The sequence below is a fragment of the Dunckerocampus dactyliophorus genome, chromosome 6 (genome assembly GCF_027744805.1).
Source record: "Dunckerocampus dactyliophorus isolate RoL2022-P2 chromosome 6, RoL_Ddac_1.1, whole genome shotgun sequence".
Taxonomy (NCBI): Eukaryota; Metazoa; Chordata; class Actinopteri; order Syngnathiformes; family Syngnathidae; genus Dunckerocampus; species Dunckerocampus dactyliophorus.
The window spans coordinates 1,942,341-1,957,037 of NC_072824.1; the positions used below are offsets into that span (position 1 = coordinate 1,942,341).

Below are 14,697 nucleotides of genomic sequence, written 5' to 3' on the forward strand. Positions count from 1 at the left end.
TGCATCATTATGTATAGTCAACATACTATGTATACAGCAAATTCAGCAGGCCTAAATTGACACTGTAGGAGTTCATCTCAACACTTTCAAAGTGTCCCATGGGGTCCACTCTACAAAGTGTTATTTTAACACTTTTGAAAGTGTAGCCATTTTTACATCATTGTAGAGTCAATATTAACAATTTATATAGTTAAAATATAACACTCAACACCAACCGGTGTTGCATTTTTTTTAACACTAGTGTGGTGTCACAAATTAATTCTCTTAAGAGTCATTTATTGACTCTTATAGTGTCATTTTACTCTCAAAAGGAGTTGCAACATTAACACTATAAAAGTGTTAATATACTACTTCAAAATAAAATGTAAAAAAATAAAAAATATGACTAGTTGACGACTTCATACATTTTATTCAAAAACTTTTCATTTCCAACAGACAGTAGCTTAAATAACAGCAGGCACTACAGTATGTATGCTCTTTGACAACTGTCATTAGAGCACTGCTTGTCAAATGGTCTGAAATTAGTTCATTTAAACATGACAGAAAACTCAAGCATTTGGTCTTCTATGCAGTACGCGTTAAACAGGTCATCATAGTACATTATTTCTACATTACAGCTATTATGAAAGCACATTCTTTGTGTTTTATTATATCACAGATCTTCTTGAACACAGGTAGATCAAAGCTACATCCAGTACATATGAACACACCAACATGGTACTCTATACCGTAGCTTCTCACCCAGTTGGTACTTGACACACTTGGAAGATGCTTGCAAACATCATGCCTGACCACGTTCCTCCCCACCTTTTAAGTTGCAGATTGTTTTTGATGTAGGGCCAAATGCAAATCTTCTAAAATAATAATTTTCATACTGAAAGGCCATGACAAACGACTTGAGATTTTTGAAAATTTTAACCACACCTTTTGAAAGAATTGTGTTTGGCTTCAAAACACTTGCACCACGTATGGATAAGAGGGCCAATGTTTTGTATGCTTGGGAATCAACTTCAGAGCTGCAATAAATGTATGTGCCTTGCATGTAATCGGCTTTTGGTCAATCATGTAGAACCTCTGGATGTCACCTTCGCTCACTGATGCAGAGGAGAAATGCTTGTCTTGTGTCAACAGTCTTGGAAGGGGGTCACACTGGCTCCTTCCTGTGGGTGAAAAGGGCAACAACAACAATTAAAACCCCTTTGCATGGTTTCCATTTCTCAGGTGTTTAGCACACCTTCTTACAACACTGAATCAACACAATTAGCCGATTCAAGAACATCTGCAACCTAAAATGAATGCTTTTAGACAGAAATCATATTTTGATATGTAAAAATGGACCTTTGCATACCTTAAGATGTCTGAGAAGATGGTTGGCTGCTTGAGCCAAACTGATCTTTGCTGTTTTTTCCTGGCCTCTTGAAGTCGGAGGGAGCAGATGCAGGAGTAGAAGGTTGCAGGATGTATCACTGCCCCAGCCTAAAAGAAAAAAAAATAATTTTTAAAACAGCTAGGAAATAAATATTTTAAGTTATTTGCGTAATACAGAACTGTTTCTACTGACCACAGCTGTCATCAGGTTGAGGTTCAGTTCCTGACAGCAACTCATCAATGTTCTGCTTTTGCAGGAGAGTCTTGCAGTCTGCAATGACTTTTGCTTTGAAGACAGTTGACCACTTAGCCAGGAACCTCTGAGATACTTCATCAGCAAACATCACTGAGAAATCCTGGTCAATCTAGAAACAAGACAAGAATATTTCATATACTGTAGGCCTGCAGCTTTACAAATGGTTGACGTAATGGGTAATCTAATACTGAACTAGTCCAAATACTAAAGATTTCCTCACCAATCCAGGAACATCAAGGAAGCGAGGGAACACATTGAGGACAGACGATGATACATCTTGTGCTTGGATCATATTCTGCCGATACTGGAAAGTTGCTCTCATCGCCTTTGACCATGGATTCATCGGTTGAATGTCTTATTGTAGATAGTGCCTCCCTGCACTCCTCACCAAGCAGCTGTTGACCAGTTAACAGATATTCTCCTCTGGTTTTTGGACCATCATGAAGAAACAGTCTTGGAACAACTTTGAGAGCCAAGAGAAGTGTAGGACACAACAGTGACTCGGTGGAGGGAGCAAGGATCCAACCAACCTTACGATTTCTGGACGACCTGCTCTACCTCCAGGGCGCAATTTGTCATCACACATGATGGTGAAACCCTCCTTTCAAAACACATCATAGTTAATGATCACAGACAGAACCATTCCCACAGTACATGGTCTTACTGCAGTTGATGACAGTCTGGAATGACTGTTCTAATGGAAAGGGGGAAGTGACCCATGCAGCTCCATCATATCTGCAACCAGGATGTTCACCATCTGTTTACACATTGCATCAGTTAGTGTTTTAGTCTTGTTGCACTCCTTGAAGAAGATTTCCTCACCTTTCGGATTGGCCCTCAAAACACCACCGACTTTCTGCCAAAAATATTAAAAATGAAAGTGTGTTCATGGGAATTCAAGAGGATTTTTAAATAAAACAATGTCATGCATATAAACACTTTACATTCATTTAATCAAAGCTTACCTGTCTTGATTCATCCTGATCCATTGGTTCTGTTGGGTTCCTCTTTCTTGTGGGCTGAAGGATAAATTGTCGAACCTGTTATCGCCACCAACTGGCGATAACTGGGGTGAAGCTGGGGATAGTGGAGTCTGCTTCATCTCCAGTCAAATGACAAAACAGTACAAAACACTAATTACTACGAAAACAAAAAAAATAATTTTGGGGAATTTCAACCTATGGAAAAGGGGCTAAAAATTGAATATCAAATGAAAATACTGTCTCACTTTACAATAAGGTACACAAAATTACAGTCATGCAGGATGAGGAACAAACCTATCTAACCTTATCCACTACTCATTAGTTTCTTAGTAACTACTCTAAATGTGTTTTAGTTCCTCAGTAACTACTCTGCTCATTGGTTCCTTTTTAGTTCATTAGATCCTCTACTACTGTAAATCTGTGCTTTAGTAATTACTTCCTCAGTAACTACTGTATTTTTGCGTACCTTATTGTAAAGTGAGACCAAAAATACATTTTGAGGCCTCAAAGATCATGACAACAATATCTCATTTGGACAAAACCAAGGTACCTGATGGGTCCACACTGCTTGTAATATCTAAACCACCTCATGCATTTTCAAATGTTTTCACATCCTTACCTGTCACTGATAAAAGGACCTTGAAAGTCAAAACACCTGACTTGACAAGTTCATCAAAGACATCCCCATCCACCTCTGAGAATAAGAATAAAATATTTTAAAAAGTCCTACTAAAATAATAAAATAAATATGGAAAAGACACAGTTGCAGGGCTTATGCCTTGATTAAAAAAAAAAAGATATTACTTACCACATTCATGTAAGACTCAAGCAAAGGTTTTCTATGACCCAAGAAGAAAAATACAGATGCATCATTCTAAAAAAAAAAAAAAAAGTGTAGTTGACGTCCAACACATGCCTGACAATTATTTTCAAGTTAAAGTAACAATTAGAGTTGCCAACCTTGATATCTTGTATCTTGTACAGCATATCAAGTCCTTTGCTGGGGGCTCCTCCTGCCAATTATCTAGTTAGCCATTAGCTCATTCAAAATGAAGACAGTATAATGAAGATATATCGTAGCGTTCACTTACTTTGACAAATGTTGCACAGGCAGTGCCGATTCAGCTCACAGCAACACTAAATAGAAAATATAACTTAGCAAAAACACGAGCTAACATTAGCAAAGGCTTTGGGTGGAAACAGCTGCCTCAGTTTATTAGTCTTAAATATCACATCAAAAACTAACGTTTTTTATGTGTAAACAAGGTACAACACAATCAATTAGTTCATCTACTTAAACGTTTACTTACCTACTGATGCAAAATGATTCCTAATTGTCAACTTCTTCCATCTGCTTTTCATTTCAGCAACGTGAAGTGAGGGGTGGAGTCTAAATGAAATGTCCGTGGGCGGAGCTTAAAACACGTGAACACTGTTAGGCGTCAAATGGAGTGTGGAAGTGTTGGATGTTTTTATGGTGACACCAACAAGATTTGAACATTTTCAACATTCCATTTTAACTACAACACTTTCATGATCCGGTGTTAAATTTACACATTTTTAAGAAAATGCAGTGTTACATCAACTCCAAATAGTGTAAGATTGACACTCCAACTTCAAGATTCTCATCAACACCAAAAAATTAACACTCCTCAATTTGCTGTGGGCCTTCTGCTTTCACGTCTTTGATGTTTAAATATTGTTCTGTCACTTTTCCTTTGCTGCCTCGTGGCCACACTGATGACTTTACATATAAAAGCTACAAAGTTCTTTTTATTTACTACTAATGTGTCTTCTTCAATTGCACACTTATGATTACATTTCTGTTGGGGAGCAGTCCATTCTAATTGAGATCTTCTATGGTCTGTTCTCTGAGGAAGTCCTACTGCTTGTCCTGTCTGGTCTATATGAGTTTCCTGATTCTCTACTGGTTTATTTTGCTTAATTACACACATACCTATACTCTTTACTGCTTCAGCATATGATACCTTATTTTCTCTTTTGTATTTTTGCACTTCTTTGGCATGTCTTTGCACTTCACAGCCGCCATATGCGGCACTATGTTCTCCTCCACAAACAATCCACCACACTTTGCACACCTTTGCCTCCACTGGCATTGCTGTGCTGTGTGTCCCATTCTCTGACATTTATAACATCTTAGTGGTTGAGGAATGTACTCCCTCACCCTAAAATTCATACCCCCTATACGTATGTCTGTCGGTATTGTCTTTTCAAATACAAGTAATACCGACAAACTGTCACTTTTTACTCCTCCTCTGCTGGTTTGGAGTCGTCTAGCTTCTGTTATTTTGCCACCTCTTATTTCTCTCTTCACCTCATCCATGGACATTTCCATCGGTACGTTTGATAGAACTCCTCTTATTGCTGCTGCCTCTCCTGGTATGTGTACTTTTATTTCTCCTCCATCAAGGTATTTCAACCTCATGTTTTCTTGCTGTCGATATTAGTATTCTTCTGTTATTGAGCATTTTGGCGTATTTAACTTTCCCTATTTCTTTTTCAATTGCTTTAGTCAGATGAACTGGGTGAAAATGTCCTTTATCTTTGCTCATTGTAATAAGAACTTTGCATTCTTCATCTGACTCTTCTTTGCCATTTGTTTTAGCTCGTATCTTTTTCTTTGTTTGTCTTCCATCATGATCTTTTCCGCTACTTGCTCCTGATCATGACTGTTTCCTTGCTATTTTAACCTGTGTGTACTCAATCTCATCTGCCCCTTCGTCGATCACATCATCTAAGCTACAGCCCTTTGTTACACTCACGGTACAGTTTGGTTGCACTCGCACTTCAGCTCCCTCCGCACCACCGCCACCAGCTCTTCGTGTCTCTTTTGGTTTGTTGCAGGTCGTGGCGCACCGGTCTCGTCGTACCGGGCCCATATAGGCCGTCGGCCGAGACCTATGCAGTCCACTTCCCACAACCCACCTCCAGTCCAGATATCAAATCTCTCAACTGTATATTCGATACTTATTGTATTCCTTATCTCGCACTTTTCACGCTTCGATTTTGGCGCCTCGAGCATTCGACAGTCACTTCCGCCTCCGACCGTCTCAACGCGGATTGGTGGAGCAATGCCAGGACTATCCGTCAGCATTGAATGCTAACAAGCTAACGCGAAGGTTATTGTCGTCGCTTGTTGCCCATTGCTTAGCAGCTCAGTCGCAATGACTTGGTCACCTTCGAAGTGACAGTTTTAATATGGGAGTGATTTTAGTTTACACACAACAATATTAAAACGAGGTCGTACCTACAAAAAAAGTGGTACGTCGTAGAGATCCCTCACACTCCACGACACTTCGGTCCGATTTACGGCTTTCACCAGCCGCTCGGAAAAACAATCTCACTTTGGGTGTGAGTATGAGTAAACATGTTCACGCAGGAGAAGCGGGATATTTTCTATTAATTACAAAAAAACTGATGTATGAATTATATTAATTATTAATAGCAGTCACTAATGCTAAATACCAGAATAGTGGGAAAAAATATACATTTTTTAAGCCAGGAAAATGCACATCACAGGACTATTTTACCTTAAATGTTTAAATAATTTGCATTATATTTATAATAATGATATTTTCTTCAAGTATGACATAATTATATTTAATTATGACATTTTCATGATCGGCATTCTATTTTCTTTGCTGATTAGCTGGGAGAAATCACATGACTTTATAAAGCATTTGACAAGTTATGCATTTGATTTGATGCAACATGGACAATAGTTGTGTCAATTTGAAATAATATTGTAGTTGCTGCGTACAGTAGTATGAAATTATATTTAAAAAAAACTACAAATATTTTTTCAAAATAAATTAAATGCAAAGTAATGTAAAAAATAAAGTAAACAATAATAAGACTTTCAATATCCATTTTGGAAGATTTTATTGACAAACATACATTTGCTTTAAAAGACAGAGAAGAGCGTTCCTCGGTGAGACGAAACAAAGAGGCGTTGGGAGGTGACACTTGTGACCGAGGCAGACAAGGGGAGGGCGGAGGATGTTATGAAATGAGAGAAACGGGACAATAGTCGTATAATACTAATAACCAGGAAGCAGCAAGTGGTTTAGCATAGGCTTATACAACAAGAGGAGTTTGAAGGGGATGAGGAGAGGCTGATCCACTTGTTTCTTTGCTGGTATAGAACTGTTCTTCAAGTCAAATCTCACACACGCACGTGAAATACTCCTGCACACACTTGCATTCACTCCATAAGGCACTGGTTGAACGGTTAAAACACCTTAAAGGGAAATAAGACTAGAAGTAACATGCATTGTCAAATCCGGAGGGAAGTGATGACAAACTGAAATAGCAAACAAGCATGTCAAACCCACAAAATTCCCTCAGAGGGACACTTGCAGTAACTGTAATATTATGCTGTATACGCATGCATGCAAGCGTGTAAAGAATGAGAAGGTAAGGCATTGTAATGGCGGCGCTACCTTGACATCACACTCAAGTTCAAACATCAAATCATTGTAGTTTGATCTATTTCATGCATTGTGCTTAGTCTTTGTACCGTATAGTCATGATAAACACACTCATCATGCTACACAGCTCTACCAGCATCCAAACACACTCCTGTGTGTATGTTTATATGATCTGGTGTCCAGTATGTTCCAGTTCATGGTTAAATACAAATGGGGGGCGGATATGTCCAGAAAGTTACTCGAGGTGTGTGTTCCAGTAGAAAAGAGATGATAGGTCATCATAGCGTGGTGGGCTGTCCTCTGCCTGCAAACAAACATGACACATTTGGTGGTGGAGCACGTACGCTATTTGTTCATGCAAGCCAACCCGTGCACGCCTTCTTTGCTATTGGATGCTGACGTCACTACGCACCACTGCTCCTCCGCCGTAAACTCAATATGAATACTGAATGGAGTGAATCGACTGAGCGAAAGAAGAAAAAGCGTATCAGCTGTATTTCTCAGGTCCACCACAACTCCCACGACCACCACATACCCGGAAGACCATGACGCCACACACACAGACTGAATTCCTTGATCATGTTTGTCTTTATCATGAAAGTGCTAGAAAAGCACACATCCATATAAAGCCGCCGTGCTTCAATCCAATGCTGGACTTCCTAGTATCCATTCAATCCATTGTTTACCTTTTGAAACGATGTTACAGTAGATGGATATATGCCGTCTGGAATGGAAACGTGCTAAACACACATTGATGTAGTCGGATCGTAGGAATATAAATCCATGCATCGACGCAGCGAATGAATTGTTACACCCCTAGTGTCTACCTATCAAAACAGCAAAAAATACTAGTGTGCCAACGTTAGCACGTTAGGCTAAATGTCTTTTTTTTGTGGCGTTATATGCACAAATTAAAGAATCCTTCAAAAAAATTCCTGGATCCAGACGGTGAAACGGATCGCTCCCAAAATGTAATCAAGTCCAACAAGTCCTGAAAATTTAGTTCAAATCCATTCAGAACTTTTCAAGTTATTTTTTGAACGCAAGCAAACAGATAAACGGCGGCAAAAGCATAACCTCCTTGGCGCAGGTAATAAAAGAAAAGAAAAGAAAAAGCAGGACATTATAATAAAATGTATTGCGTTCCATCTTTTCTAATCTCACCGCGTGACGCAATGTAGCAGTCGTGACAGGTCAGCAGTCCGTTGCGGATCCGTACGTCTGTCCCGGTGGTGGCGTCGCCCAGCTGCCCCTGGCACAGGCCGCACTGTGGAGACGCACACGTGCGCTTCATCTTACGCTCGGGCGCCACTTTAGTGTTTTTTTAAGCAATGAAACGGTCGTACCTTGAAACAGCGCATGTGGAAAAACAGGCCCAGGGTATCGATGATCATGGCCGCTCCTTTCCCCAGCGGCTGAGAACAAGCGGAGCATAGCCTCTTCCCGCTAACGCACCTGTGCCACACACACACACGGCAACCAGCGGTGCTCAAACGCCCCAAAAGCGCTGCAGTTTGGGCTTCAACGATGAGTGGGAATAATCACCTGCTGGGTGACGGAGGCGACTGCTGCTGCTGTTTTCCCGTGATGCCGTCATGGGAATCGCACCTGCTGCATCCGCACAAATACAAGAAAAACACTCGCCTTTACGTGCGCCGAGTCATGAAAGAACTTGCCGTACCTTTTCACGCCTTGCGGCACGCCGGGCTGGACGTTCCGGTCCAGAGAAGCTGTCTTCCACATTTCTGGCTTCTTCCACGGCTCGCTCTCACACACGGAATCTGCAGGAGAGCAGCAGACGCTGTCATAGCGTGGAAGATAAGACTGATAAGACAACACCGGCGGCCATTGGCGGCTCACGGCACATGCTAAAAATATAATTTTAGAAAACAACAGCTAAAATGGAAATATCTGCAGCAATTTTACAAGAATAAAGTCCAAAAAAAGTTTGAATCTACACAAAAAAAGTTGTAATCTAACCAGAAAAAGTCCTAATTTCATGAGGAAAACTAAGATCATTTTAGTAGCAGAATCGACATATTTAAAAAAATATGTTTTTTTATGAGAAACAAACAAAACAATATATAAATTTGAAACAACCCGAGGGCCCTCCGAGAGGCGGGGTGCAAGAAGGGCCCACCAGGATGGACCAAACGGTAATGAACGGAATGGATAATGACTACGAGAAGTTCCTCCGGAAGTGTAGTTGTGGGTGGCAGGAAGTGACCTCACTCAGAGGCTTGCATATCCATCAAGGAAAGATGAAGTGTGCCCAGCCCAGACAGCACAATCGCACTGCTTCGGCAGGTCAGATGAAAGGGGACCCAAAGCCAGGGAGCAAACCACAGTGCAGCAGGACCCGACAGCGCAGGAAGGGTAACAGCAGAGCAAATGGGGCAAGAGACGGAGACCGCAAGCCTGGATGGTGGACACACTGTCCCTACTTCAGCCATACAAACAGGAAGTATACCCAAACAGCTAGAGCAGTGCAGCAGGATCAAGTGGCCTGTTGCAAAGGACAGAGGGGCATGGAGCAAACTTGACAGAGACCTGAGCGGCATCCTGGAGCAAGCCTTGAGAGGCAAATTTGAGGACAAGCTAAGGTCCCTCAGTAACATCTGCTTCCAGGAGTGTAAAGAAAGGTTTGGAGAAATCACAGGGAAACGAGCCACACGCCCACTTCCTACCCAGAAAGGGCAAAGGGAGGAACAGTTCGAGGTGCTCCTATGCGATAGATGCCAACTCCGGAAAAGGTGGAGGAAAGCAACCCCAGAGGAGAAACCAGGTCTAAAGCTACTCTGGGATGAGCTCAAACAGAAACTTGCAAAACTTCGCCGCGCAGACTGGATCTGGAAGCGGAGAAAGAGAAAGGAGAAGGAAAGAAGAGCCTTTTTCCAGGACCCATGCAGGTATGCCAGACAGCTGCTGGATGAGAAACGGAGCGGAAAGCTAGACATCTCCAAGGAAGAGCTGGAGCAATATGCAAAGACCCACTACACCGATGCAGCCAGAGACACACCACTTAGTTCCCCAGGCCACATACCACGGCTGCCACCACCAACCATTGCCTTTGACACCTCTCCACCAAGACTAAGTGAGCTTACAGAGGTCCTGAGGAAAGCAAGATCAGCCTCAGCACCCGGACCAAATGGGCTGTCCTATAAGTTCTACAAGAACAGCCCACAAGTGTCCAAAATCTTGTGGAGGCTTATGAGGGTGGCTTGGAAGAAGGAGTCCATCCCAGCCGAGTGGCAGCAGGCAGTTGGCGTATTCATCCCAAAAGAATTGAATTCTACCACCATTGATCAGTTCAGGAGCATCGCATTACTGAACGCGGAGGGGAAGCTGTTCTTCTCGATTCTCGCAAGGAGAATGACCAACTTCCTTCAGGGCAATGGATATGTTGACACAAGTTGCCAGTAGGCGGGGATCCCAGGGCTCCCAGGGTGTACTGAGCACTCAGCCGTGATCTAGGAGCAGATCCAGCGGGCCAAGAGGGAGCGCACTGACCTCCATGTGGTGTGGCTAGACTTGGCCAATGCGTATGGGTCAGTACCACACAAGGTGATTGACTACGCACTGGCGTTCTTTCACATCCCAACAGCTGTCAGCACCATCATAGCCAAATACTTCAGCAATTTCCACATGTGCTTCACCCGAGAAGGCTCGGCAACAAGGTGGCAACAGCTGGAGGTCGGCATCGCAATGGGCTGTGCGATTTCACTCATACTCTTCGTGGCTGCCTTCGAGCTCATTCTCCGTGGAGCAAAGCAAGTGGTTGGAGGTGTGAGGCTGCCATCTGGAGAAAGACTGCCCGCCCTGAGAGGGTACATGGACGATGTGACAAGCATCCTACAGACCTCTCCATGTACAGCAAGGGTCCTCAAACGCCTGGATGAGCTTACACAGTGGGCAAGACTGAAGATAAAGCCAGCCAAGTCCGGGAGCCTGTCAATCAGGAGAGGAGTAAGGACCGATAGGACGGTGTTCATGGTAGGGGGGGAGAGGATACCCCTGTTGTCAGAGCAGCCTATTAGAAGCCTCGGAGGAGAATACACTGCTGACCTCTCTGACAGGCAGATGGGCAAGCGGGTACAACAGCAGCTGGGGCACGGCCTGGCCAGGATTGATAGCAGCCAGCTCCCCGGGAAGTTCAAACTGTGGTGCTACCAGTTCACACTATTCCAGCGTGTGATGTCGCCACTTAAAGTCTGCGAGATTCCATCCACTGCGGTCAGCAGGCTAGACAGCATTGCAAACACCTACATAAGGAAATGGTTGGGTCTCCCTCGCTGCTTCTCCAACGCAGGACTCTTTGGAAAAAATGCACTTCAGCTTCCACTGAAGTCAGTGGGCCTTGGGTACAAACAGGAAAAGGCCCGCCTGGTGTTTGAACTGAAGGAGTCCAGGGACCCTGCAATAAGAGCCGTGGCAATAGCCGTCAGAACGGGGCGCAAATGGAGGGCCCAACCAGAAGTGAATCAGGCTGTCAGCAGGCTGCAACACAGAGAGATCACCGGGAGAGTGCAGGAAGGCTGGGCTGGAGTCGGCTTCGGGGAACCAATGAGATACCGGTCAAAAGCCTCAAGACAGCAGAGAAAGGCCATGATTGTGGAGGAAGTGGCCTGTGTGGAACAAGAGCAGTATCTCATCAAAGCGGTGTCCCAGGGCAAGCAAGAGGCATGGACCAGGTGGGAGGACACTGTCCACAGGGTCATAACCTGGGAAGACATCTGGCAAGCCCCACAGGCACGGCTCAGCTTCATGGTCAGAGCAGCGTACGACACCCTCCCGTGCCCTCAGAATCTCTCCACATGGTTAGGGAGTGAGGACAGGTGCCCGCTGTGTGAAAGTGACAAAGTAGGCCTCCAACACATCCTGGCATCATGCAAAGTGGCACTGTCACAAGGACGTCTCAGATGGCGGCACAATCAAGTGCTTAGGAAGTTGGCAGAGCACCTGGAGACAAGAAGAACAGCTGCTAACGCAACAGCAAGCAGCCAAACGACTAGCATCTCCTTTGTACGACCAGGGGAGACCCAGCAAAAGCCGCAGGGCAGTCAGGCAAGATCATTGCTAACCCCTGGGAAGGCGTGGGAGATGCGTGTCGACCTGGACAGGCAGCTCATCTTCCCAAGCGAGATTGTGCAATCAACCCTAAGACCAGACATCGTGATGTGGTCCACAGCTGCCAAGTGCGTCCTCATCATTGAGTTAACCGTGCCGTGGGAAGAGGGAATACCATCTGCACACGAGACCAAGCGGCTCAAGTACACCGAGCTGGCAGCAGAGTGCAAAGAGGAGGGGCGGGCAGAATCCATCCACCCAGTGGAGGTCGGGTGCAGGGGCTTCGTTGGCAGGTCAGCGATCCAGCTTCTCCGCGCTCTAGGAACAACAGGGGCAAGACTACAGCGAGCAACTAAGGAGCTTGCAGAAGAGGCAGAAAAAGCAAGCTACTGGTTGTGGTTAAGGAGGAAAGATAGTAGATGGGGTCAGACGTCCCAAGATGCCACTTTCCACCCCACCTGGACATGTACTGGATAGGGGGCGAAACATCAGTGAAAGGTGGCACCAGCTGACAACCCTGCATCTGACCTAAAGTGCACTGGAGGAGGTGCGACAGGCAAAATGTCCAGCAGGAAATACCATCTCAACCTGTATATACTATTGTCATTTTTGGAAAAATAGGCTGCAGGAAAAGTGGTAATGTTATGACAATAAAGTCCAAATATTATGGGATTTAAGTCGTTACACAAAGAAAATTTACAAGAAGAGTGTTGAAATCTGATGGAAAAGATGGAAAAATAAGACATTTAAAAAACAGCTGTAATTTTACAAATATTTTGTTGGAAATTTAAAAGAAAATAAGATGAAAACAATAAGGAAAAAAAGAAAGAAAAGACACAGCTGTAATTTTATGAGACTTTAGCTGGAAATGTAAAAGAAAATAAGATGAAAAAATACATTTGAAAAAACAGCTGCAAAGAAAATAAACTGAAAAAATAAGGAAAAATAAATTAAACAGACAGCTGTAATTTTACAAGAATTTAGCTGGAAATTTAATAGAGGATGGAAACAAATAAGAAAAAAAACAGCTGTAATTTTACAAGAATTTAGTTGCAAATCTAAAAGAAAATAAGATGAAAAGATAATAAAAAATACATTTAAAAAACAGCTAAAATTTTCCAAGAATTTTGTTGAAAATTTTAAAGAAAATAAGATGAAAAAATTTGGAAAAAAAAGAAATTAAGAAACAGCTGTAATTTCATGAGAATTTAGTTGGAAATGTAGAAGAAAATAAGATGAATAAATAAATTTAAAAATCAGCTCCAAAGAAAAGAAAATGAAAAAATAAGAAAAAAAATTAAAAACAGAGCTGTAATTTTACAAGAATTTTGTCGAAAATTTAAAATAAAATAAAATGAAAATAAGGAATAAAAAAAACAGCTGTCATTTGACCAGAGTCAAGTCAAAATATGAAGAGATAAAATTCATATTCAAACAAGAAAAAAAGTCACAATTTTACGAGAATAAACTTGTAATATTATGAGTAGAATAGTGTGACTTTAGGAGCATAACCTTGAAATATTAAATAAAAAATAATATTATGAGGAACAAACAAAATAAAGTTAGTGTAGGTAAAATAAGGCTGGGAGAAAAGTGATATTATTATGGGAATAAAGTCAAAATATTACCAAAAAAATGACACAGATTACTTAAAAAAGAAAGTTGAAATATTTTGGAAAAAATACTAATAATGGGCTTTTTCATCGATATCACAAAGCTGAAGTGCACTTTTTTTGTTGAAATATACTGTATATACAGTATATACAGTACATACAGTATATACTGTGTGTACTGTATATACTGCTTACAGTATATACTGTATATACAGTATATACTATACTGTATATACTGTGTGTACTGTATATACTGCTTACAGTATATACTGTATATACTATACTGTATACACAGTATAGTATATACAGTATAGTATACTGTATATAGAGTATATACTGTGTATACTGTATATACTGTAACTTTTTATCTAGAACTTTCATTTTTCAGTATGTGGTCCCGGCTGGAAGGAAGTAGTGCATAGTGCATGAAAGCAGCAGACATGAAAGAATGATAGCGTGGATAGAAGTAAGTATAGAAGTACGTCTAGTAGAATGATAGCGTGGATAGAAGTATAAAAGTACGTCTAGTAGAATGATAGCATGGATAGAAGTAAGTATAGAAGTACGTCTAGTAGAATGATAGTGTGGATAGTAGTAATCATCATCATCATCAACTTTATTTCAGACACATGCATGGTCCATAGAACAATATACAGTATATAAAACAAAAAACCCCACACAATTAAAAATGGCTATCTCTTGCTATATAAATGAAGGCGCCAGTGTTTCCACAAACTAGAAAAGAAGCTGACTGAGCTTTGTACAGGGTTGGTCAGTACACATATGATGCTGTTTGCAGAGGATGTTAGCCTACACATACAGTACATCTGTACATGAGGTTCCGTAACACAGCAGCACAAGTTGGTACAGCCGCCTGGACAAACATTGGACTGGCACTAGTCCAGCGGGGCACCTTAAGCAGCATCCTCATGCCATCATTGTATGCCACCTGAAGTTTA

At 42.0% G+C, this 14,697-nt stretch overlaps 1 protein-coding gene and 1 long non-coding RNA gene across 14 annotated transcripts in view; both read right to left on the reverse strand.

Annotated features, from left to right (window-relative positions):
* Positions 1-398: 398 nt before the first annotated feature.
* Positions 399-5,929, reverse strand: LOC129183343 (uncharacterized). Of its 7 annotated transcripts, XR_008570789.1 has the most exons (12): positions 3,918-5,869; positions 3,699-3,744; positions 3,568-3,620; positions 3,416-3,481; positions 2,590-3,301; positions 2,447-2,480; positions 2,289-2,381; positions 2,155-2,225; positions 1,845-2,019; positions 1,562-1,733; positions 1,349-1,476; positions 399-1,160 (listed from the first exon to the last, which is right to left on the reverse strand). It is a non-coding gene; the product is annotated as an uncharacterized LOC129183343 (long non-coding RNA). The 7 variants fall into 7 exon arrangements; XR_008570791.1 differs by adding an exon at positions 5,880-5,929 and having other exon boundaries at positions 1,845-2,381; positions 3,918-4,022; XR_008570792.1 differs by having other exon boundaries at positions 1,845-2,381; positions 2,590-2,726; positions 3,227-3,301.
* Positions 5,930-6,491: 562 nt separating this feature from the next.
* Positions 6,492-14,697, reverse strand: part of LOC129182489 (LIM and calponin homology domains-containing protein 1-like) — a 78,858-nt gene continuing 70,652 nt past the window's right edge. For 6 of the 7 annotated variants that reach the window (XM_054778696.1, XM_054778701.1, XM_054778700.1 and 3 more), the window contains 5 exons: positions 8,740-8,839; positions 8,604-8,669; positions 8,405-8,513; positions 8,223-8,325; positions 6,492-7,362 (listed from right to left, as the gene is read on the reverse strand). In XM_054778696.1, coding sequence (XP_054634671.1) covers positions 7,337-7,362; positions 8,223-8,325; positions 8,405-8,513; positions 8,604-8,669; positions 8,740-8,839 — 404 coding nt within the window. In that variant the 3' untranslated portion in view covers positions 6,492-7,336. The remainder of the gene's footprint in view (positions 7,363-8,222; positions 8,326-8,404; positions 8,514-8,603; positions 8,670-8,739; positions 8,840-14,697) is intronic. The other variant, XM_054778695.1, reaches the window with a different exon arrangement.